The sequence below is a fragment of the Sus scrofa genome, chromosome 6 (genome assembly GCF_000003025.6).
Source record: "Sus scrofa isolate TJ Tabasco breed Duroc chromosome 6, Sscrofa11.1, whole genome shotgun sequence".
NCBI lineage: Eukaryota > Metazoa > Chordata > Mammalia > Artiodactyla > Suidae > Sus > Sus scrofa.
In genome coordinates, this window is record NC_010448.4 from 290,110 (window position 1) to 297,961 (window position 7,852).

Consider the following 7,852-nt stretch of genomic DNA (forward strand, 5'->3'; position numbering starts at 1 on the left):
GCTGCTCCTGCCCGCGCGCAAGGGGCCGCCCCCCCGCCCTTCACTCGCACTGAGGCTCCTGCGTCTGCTCCCCCGCGGCCCCGGCCCCACAAGCCGCCGTCTGTCTGGGGGGTTTGTCGGTCCTGGACGTTTCGATGGACTCGAGACGGCGCTTTGGGTCAGAGGCCTGTTCTTGCGCGCCCTCCATGTGGCCTGTACCAGAGGCGCCCTTCTCCTGCCTGACTCGTAGTCCCCGAAGAGGGGGCCCCGCTTTACTCATCAGCGTTGGCGTCTGGGTCCTTGGCACTTCGTGGTTGTGAATGACCCCGTGAAACTCGGTGCAGCTGCCTTTTCACTTTTCCTGGGCACCCGCCTGGGGGGCGTTACCCCGGTCGTGCGCATCTCCTGCCTGAGGAACCACGGCCTGGCTTCCACAGCTGCTGGGCAGTGCCCCTTTCTCCCTTATCCACCGCCTCCTGGCACTGCTGGCTCTCTGGCCAGATCCCGCCCCGGCCGTTCCCGATCCCGCACCCACACCACACGGCGCTTCCCTGAGCGTCTTTTCATCTGCTTACTGATCCTTTGTGTATCTTTTTTGGACAAATGGTGATCAGGTGCCTAGCCCGTTTACAATTGGGTTATCTGCTTAGAGTCTTGGGAGGTCTCTCCCTCGCAGGTACCGGGCCCTGCCCAGCTCTGCGAGGGCACATCCTCCCCGACCCGGGACCCGCACGCTCTCACCCCCGTGATGCAGAGACGTGTTACCTTGGATGGACTCCTATCCACCTGTTGTTGCTCTGAGCTCTTATTTCGTTTTTGACTTTGATCCACTTGGGGTTCATTTTCCTGTGGTGTGAAGGGGGGACCCAGCTCCATTCTCTGCATGCGGACGTGCAGTTTTCTTCGCCAGAAGCTGCTTAGTGGAGGCCCCGTTGTGGCTCAGTGGTAACGAACACGACTAGCATCTATGAGGATTCAGCTTTGATCCCTGGCCCCACATGGTGGGTTAAGGATCCGGCGTGGCTGTGGCTGTGGCGTAGACCAGAAGCTGTAGCTCTGATTGGACCCCTAGCCTGGGAGCTTCCACGTGCTGCAGGCGCGGCCCTGAATAGACAAAAAATAAAAGCCAGTTATCCGTCCCTGTGTGAGCTTTGTGTCGAGCTTTGTACTGGTACCACACCGGGGGTTTTTTGCTTTTTGCTTTTTTTTTTTTGGCGACACACATGGAATTCGCTCCAGGCCAGGTAGGAATCCAAGCTGCAGCTGCCACCTACGCCACAGCCGGGATTCCTTTTTTTTTTTTAATTTCTGGCCGCCCTGTGACAAATGGAGTTCCCAGGCCAGGGATCGGATCCAAGCCACAGTTATGATCGAAGCCGCAGCTGTAGCAACTCGAGATTCTAAACCCGCTTTGCAGAGTTGGGGATTGAACCTTCATCCCAGCGCTCCCAAGACACTGTCAATGCCATTGCACTGTGTCAGGAACTCTAGGAACTCCTCTTTTTGTTTTTGGTTTTTGTTTCGGCTGCATCCATGGCTTGTGGAAGTTTCTGGGCCAGGGGTCAAATCTGTGCCACAGTAGTGACAACACTGGATCCTTAACCCACTGGGCCACCAAGGAAAAGGAAAATGTACCATACTGTTCTGATGACTGTAGTTTTGTAATAAGGTTTTTTCGTTTTTTTTTATATTTCATATTTGTTTGGCTATTTTCTTGGGGGGAATGGCAAGACTTTTAAAATTTTATTATAGTTGATTTGCAATGTTCTTTCAATTTTCTGCTGTATAGTAAGGTGACCCAGTTATACGTATCTCTAAACATACACACGGACGTTTACACACACTTTTCCTCACGTTCTCCTCCCTCGTGTTTCATCACACGTGACTGGATGCAGTTCCCGTGCTCTGTGTCCACAGCAGGGCCTCATTGCTTACCCTCTCCAGATGCAACAGTCTGCGTCTCCTAACCCCAAACCCAGTCCATTCCACTCCCTCCCCCTCCCCCTCGGCAACCACAACCACCACAAATCCGTTCTCCAAGTCCATGAGTTTGCTTATTTTCTATAGATGGGTTGATTTTGCCATATATTAGAGTCCAGATATAAGTGACATCATATGGTATTTGGCTTTCTCTTTCTATCTAACTTACTTCACTTAATAGGAGTATCTCTAGTTCCATCCATGCTGCTGCAAATGGCATTATTTTGTTCTTTTTTATGGCTGAGTAGAATTCCATTGTGTAGATGTACCAAATTGTAATAAGTTTTTTTTTCTCTTTTTTTGGCCTTTTTTTTCTGGGGCGCACCTGTGGCATATGGAGGTTCCCAGGCTAGGGGTCTAATCAGAGCTGTAGCCGCTGGCATACACCACAGCCGCAGCAACTCAGGATCCGAGCCGTGTCTGTGACTTAGACCACAGCTCACGCCAACACCGGATCCTTAACCCACTGAGTGAGGACAGGGATCGAACCCGCAACCTCATGGTTCCTACTCGGATTTGTTAACCACTGAGCCACGATGGGAACTCCTGTAATACGTTTTTAAATTGGAAAATATGAGTCCCCAAACTTAATCCTTCTTTTTCAAGACTATTTGTTTCTAGTCTGATTTTAGGACCAGCTTACCACTTTCTACAAAACCAGCTGGGATTCTGGTATTGATTGCGGTGTGTCTGCAGCTCACTTCCTATCCATGAACATGGGCTGTCTTTCTTCATTTAGGTCACCTTTAGTATTTTTTGGCAATGTTTTTAAGTTTTCAGTATATAAGTCTTATATCTCCTTGATTAAATTTATTCTTTTTTTTTCTTTTTTTTGTCTTTTTGCTATTTCGTGGGCTGCTCCCGTGGCATATGGAGGTTCCCAGGCCAGGGGTCCAATCAGAGCTGTAGCCACCAGCCTACGCCAGAGCCACAGCAACGCAGGATCCGAGACGCGTCTGCAACCCACACCACAGCTCACGGCAACACCGGATCGTTAACCCACTGAGCGAGGCCAGGGCTCGAACCTGCAACCTCATGGATACTGGTCAGGTTTTTAATCCACTGAGCCACCACGGGAACTCGAGGATTTTCTACATACGAGGTCTTGTCGTCGGTGGAGAGAGGGGGTTTAACCTTTTCCTTCCCAATTCAGGTGCCTTTTATTGATTGACTTATGCTTTTGCTGAACGGTCCTGGCTACAACTTGCAGTGCAGAGTGGAGTGGACGTGTCCCGGTCCCGATTTCTGGAGGACCGTCTCCAGCCTTTCATCCTGAAAGGCGATGCCAACCGCGGGTCCTCGTGAAAGGCCTTGGCCAGGTTACGGGCTCGTGCACTCTGGTCTGTTGAGTGTTTGGTTTGTTATCACCAACGTGTATCAAACTTAGTTTAATGCTTCATCTGTGCGGTGTTTTGTCTTTTGGCTGCACCCTCGGCCTGCAGGGGTTCCCAGGCTGGGTGGCACCCCCACCACAGCAGGCACAACACGGGGTCCTTTACTTGCTAGGCCACCAGGGAGCTCCGGTTCTGGGGTCCTTATTCTGCTCATATGTTTCTTGCAATACTTGATTTTTTTTTTTTTTTTGTTAGAGCCATTCCTGTGACATGTGGAGGTTCCCAGGCTCGGGGTTGAATTGGAGCTGCAGCTGCTGGCCTGCAGCACAGCCACAGCCACACCAGATCCGAGCTGCACCACAGCTCACGGCAACACTGGATCCTTGACCCGCTGAGCGAGGCCAGGGATCGACCCCGCGACCTCATGGTCCCTCGTCGGATCTGTTTCCTCTGCGCTGCAGCGGGATCTCCTTGCGTGACTTGATTTTAAGGTTTTGTCCATTTATGTGAGTGTCCGGTGGCTGCGGCGTGCGGAGCTTTGACGTGGTGTCTCGGTGCCCAGAGCAGAGGTGGGCCCGGGCTGCAATGGTGAACGTGCCCGGTCCTAACGCTGGTCACTGCTCCACCAGTGAGCTCTCTGGGCATCGTTTGTTTTTTGAGGAAATGGCTCTTCTTTTTTTTTTTTTTTTTTTTTTGTGTGTGTGTGTGTGTGTGTTGGTTGATTTTGTTGCTTTCCTGGGATAAATTGCACTGGGTCAGGGCCCGCGTTACTCTTGTCGCCCTGAAGTCGGGGCTCATGTTCTGCTGTGGACGCCCCTGTGCATGTCCCCAGGCCTGTGACCCCGCCCCACCGGCAGGAGGGGAGCGCCCAGCACAGGTAGGAAAACCTCAGGAGGCTTTCGCTGTGTTTCCATTTCAGGTCACGGAGTGATGGCCACTCGGACAATTCCCATTTGGCTGTCAGTGGCTACACAGGAAATCGGGATATTTTTTCCAGATTGCAGGTAAGTTAGCAGGTGCAAAATTCCGTGTGTCCACTGCACTTAAGCCATGTGCTATTCGGGTATTTTTTTATGAATACACACAGCAGTTCCGACTACAGTGCCCTTGTGCTCTGTGACTGGCCTCACTGGCCACCACAGAAATACAGAAGCGAGAGCTGTAATACGGGAAGTACCTCCAGGCTTCAGCACATTTAAAGTTGGAAAACAGAGGAAGTTAAAATACAGACTTTGGTAGCTCACCCCATCTGGGTTTTTTTTTTTTTTTTTTTTTTTGTCTTTTTGCCTTTTCTGGGGCCGCTCCCACGGCATACGGAGGTTCCCAGGATAGGGGTTGAATCAGAGCTGTAGCCACCGGCCTACACCAGAGCCCCAGCAATGCGGGATCTGAGCCACGTCTGCAACCACAGCTCACGGCAACGCTGGATCCTTAACCCACTGAGGGAGGCCAGGGACCGAACCCGCAACCTCATGGTTCCTAGTGGGATTCGTTAACCACTGCGCCACGACGGGAACTCCATCCCTTTTTCTGCTTTTTAACGTGTTGAGAGGTCAGGCTCTGACGTGGTGAAAATAACCCTCCACTTGGTGAGGGATCGAGAGTTTGCCGAGACGGGAGCCCGTGCAGGTCCCGGGTGATTTTTCGAGGAGAGGGAGGAACGGGGCTCAGACCTTGGACCGCCAGGGGCACAGGCCTCTCACCGCGGAGCTTTGGAGGGCGATAAAGGTCAGGCCCCGAGAGCGAGCTCCTGGGTCGGAGTCCAGACCAAGGCCCTCCTGCCGCCTCGTCTGCTGTGTGTGGGGCGCGTGTCGCCGCTGTGTGGCCCGGGCGTGTGGAACCGCGTGTGCAGTGGGCGTGTGGAACTGGCCGCATCCGGGCGCTTCTGTTTTTTGCGGATTTCATGCTTCCTGGCATTCCTGCTGTTGCTCTCTGAAAGTGCCTGCGTTCAGGAACTGGGAGGACAGACATGGGCCTGAGTGCTGGGAAGTGCGAGGAAGGAAAGAAACTGTGGCGGATGCGGTTGGGAGCACTGGGAAAATGAACTTACAAAGGAGGGACACTTCCCACAAAAAAGGGTACCTTTTTCCTCCACGTTCATCACAAGTGGACGTGGCGGAAAGTGACCAGAAAGGGCAAACCGAGCTCCAGTCACGGGGTTGGGCCGCAGGATGGGGTGGTGACGGGACGTGGGCTGTGTGAGCAGCTCTGCATGTGGCACGTGTGTCCTCGCCAGAGAGCGCCGACGGGAAGGGCGAGGTGTCAGCTGGGGCGCGCGGGAGCGTGTTCTCGCTACTGCTCTTCATTTTTGTAAACCCTGTGCTTTGGGGGTGCTTTCCTAGTAAAGGCTCGTCACAGTCCCTCTCCCAGCCCCACGTGAGTCCCCGGGAGGGTGCGTGGGCCCCGGGCGTTGCTGCCCTGGCTTGCTCTCCTCCAGGAGCTGGCTGGAGACCTGCAGCAGGGCCCAGAGGCCCCCCTCGGCCCCTCTCCTGCTCGGGGACACTTCCTCTTTGGACTGTTCCGCCGGCGGCTCCGGGCTCTGGCCCGCGGGCAGGACGTGGCCACCCGCCTTCAGAGACAGCAGGAGCTGCTCATGTTCAGACGGTAACCTAGCTCCGCTGCCCCACGTGGGACGGCATCTCCTCGGGGTTCGCGTGGCGAGCAGGGCGGGGGTCGCAGCTCAGCCAGGAGCCTCAGCGAGCTCAGGGCAGAGGTGCTCAGAGGCCCCGAGGCTGTGCCCTTGAACACGTGAGGCCGGGCTCCCCCGGTTTGGGCGCCTGGGTGTTAACCCGCGTCCCTTTTCCTGCTCATCGTGAAACCTGCGCATCGGCTTTGGGTACCCGGCTGGTATGGGAGCGCCGTTCGAGTCACCATGGACGCCTCCCCCGCCCCCAGGGTCCTCCTTGGCCTGCCCCCCACCGTGCTGGTCGGCAGCCCCCAGGCGGGACCGCCAGCCGCCCTCGCCTGCGAGGACTTCTTCCACTTGGTCAACACTGAGCTGGTAGGTGGCGGGTGAGGGATCTGGGGGCAGGGACGAGGGCCCTCTGGCCACGGAGGGCCGGTTCTGGGACATTCACATGGAGCCAGTGGCCCCAGCATGAGTGTCCTGCCCACGTCGGGTCACCGAGGACAGGAAGCGTGGCATCCTTCCCGAAGGTGACACCCCTGTCACCTGCGACCTGGCCCCTGTGAACACCTCCCCACCCGCCCCCTGCCCTCCGCCAAGGAGGGCCCCCCCCGCCCCGCTTTGTAGAGAAGCAGCAGAGGGACTGGACGAGAAGCGGGCAGCCAGAGCCCCGGCCTCCCTGGGGCCACTGCCCGGCTCCGCGGTCGGGCCCCTTGTCCTCAGGCCTCTTCCTCCCCGGCCTCTGCTCTTTTGCAGAGAGACTTCTCGCAGGACGGTGCCCTGAGCCACGACATCACCCTCCACTTCTTCAGGGTAACCCCGCCCCGCCCCGCCTCCCACACGGCCGCTCGGCCCCGGAGGCGGGTGCCAACCCCGGTGTGGCCGCTCTCCCGCAGGGCCTCCTCGACGCCTGCTCCCGGAGCAGCGACCCCTCCCTGGCAGCCGACCTGACCCTGACGGCCTGTGGCACCCAGTGTCCCCTGCTGCTGACCTCAGCGCTGGTAGGCGGCCTGCCGGGCCTCCTGGCAGCATGACCCTGTCCTGTTAGAGCCTTGGCGGTTCTCGGTGGCGGAGAAAGTGCGTCGCAGAAAGTGCGTTGGGAACAGCGGCCTGGGCCCTGCCGCCTTCCCGCTTTTCCCCTCGCTGGCTGTGCATGGACCTTGCCCGCTCAGCAGGGACGCGGGAGGACCCGGCCCAGCTCGGGGCAGTGTCTCGCGTTCCTCTGCGCCCGGGGAGGACGGGCCCCGGGGAGACGCTCTGGGCCTTAAGTGAGCAGTGCCCGGAGCGTGTGGGCCCAGCCGTCATCACAGCTCCCCCGTCGCCCTGGTGGCGAGACTGACCTACCTGTGTGTCCCTGTGTCCCACCAGCTGTGGTGGCCCCGCCTGGAGCCCGAGCTTCGCCGCCGGTGGACGCGGTGCTCACGGGGGCCGCTGCCCTCAGAGCTGCAGAGGCTGCAGGAGGCCCGGCACTTTGCCAGGAGGTGCGTGGGGGCCGCTGTGGAAGGGGGCGCGGAGCTGCACCGACAGCTTCCCTCTGAGGCTGGAGTCGGGGCCACAGCCTGGGCGGGGCTGGCTCGGGACACACTTGTGTCCCCTGGGGTTGTTCTCTATGACTGTACCAGGTCCCCTGCAGGGCCAGGTTGGGGGGGGTTTGGGGGTGCCCAGGCTCGGAAAACAAGGCCGGCAGGGCTGCCTGCCACCCGTTCTCTGGCCACTGCCCCATTTTCACCTGCGGGAGTAGGTGGCCTTCACACGGGCGTCTGTCTCTCCCCCCCCACAGTGTCCTCGGCCCCCTCGAGGCACCCCCCGCACCCGGCCCGGCCTGGCTCTGCGCGGCTGCGTTGCACTTGGAGCTCCGGCAGGCGGGGAAGGCGGGCCTCCGGAGCGAGCTGGCGAGGCTGCCCTGCCCGGGAGACGAGGCAAGGACGACGGG

General features: G+C 57.9%; 1 protein-coding gene across 7 annotated transcripts in view; it reads left to right on the top strand.

Moving 5' to 3' along the window:
• Positions 1–7,852, top strand: part of FANCA (Fanconi anemia complementation group A) — a 46,953-nt gene that overhangs the window by 36,903 nt on the left and 2,198 nt on the right. For all 7 annotated transcript variants that reach the window (XM_021096998.1, XM_013994301.2, XM_005653229.3 and 4 more), the window contains 7 exons: positions 4,213–4,297; positions 5,731–5,897; positions 6,189–6,294; positions 6,676–6,732; positions 6,816–6,920; positions 7,288–7,400; positions 7,700–7,838. In XM_021096998.1, the coding sequence (XP_020952657.1) occupies positions 4,213–4,297; positions 5,731–5,897; positions 6,189–6,294; positions 6,676–6,732; positions 6,816–6,920; positions 7,288–7,400; positions 7,700–7,838 (772 nt within the window). The remainder of the gene's footprint in view (positions 1–4,212; positions 4,298–5,730; positions 5,898–6,188; positions 6,295–6,675; positions 6,733–6,815; positions 6,921–7,287; positions 7,401–7,699; positions 7,839–7,852) is intronic.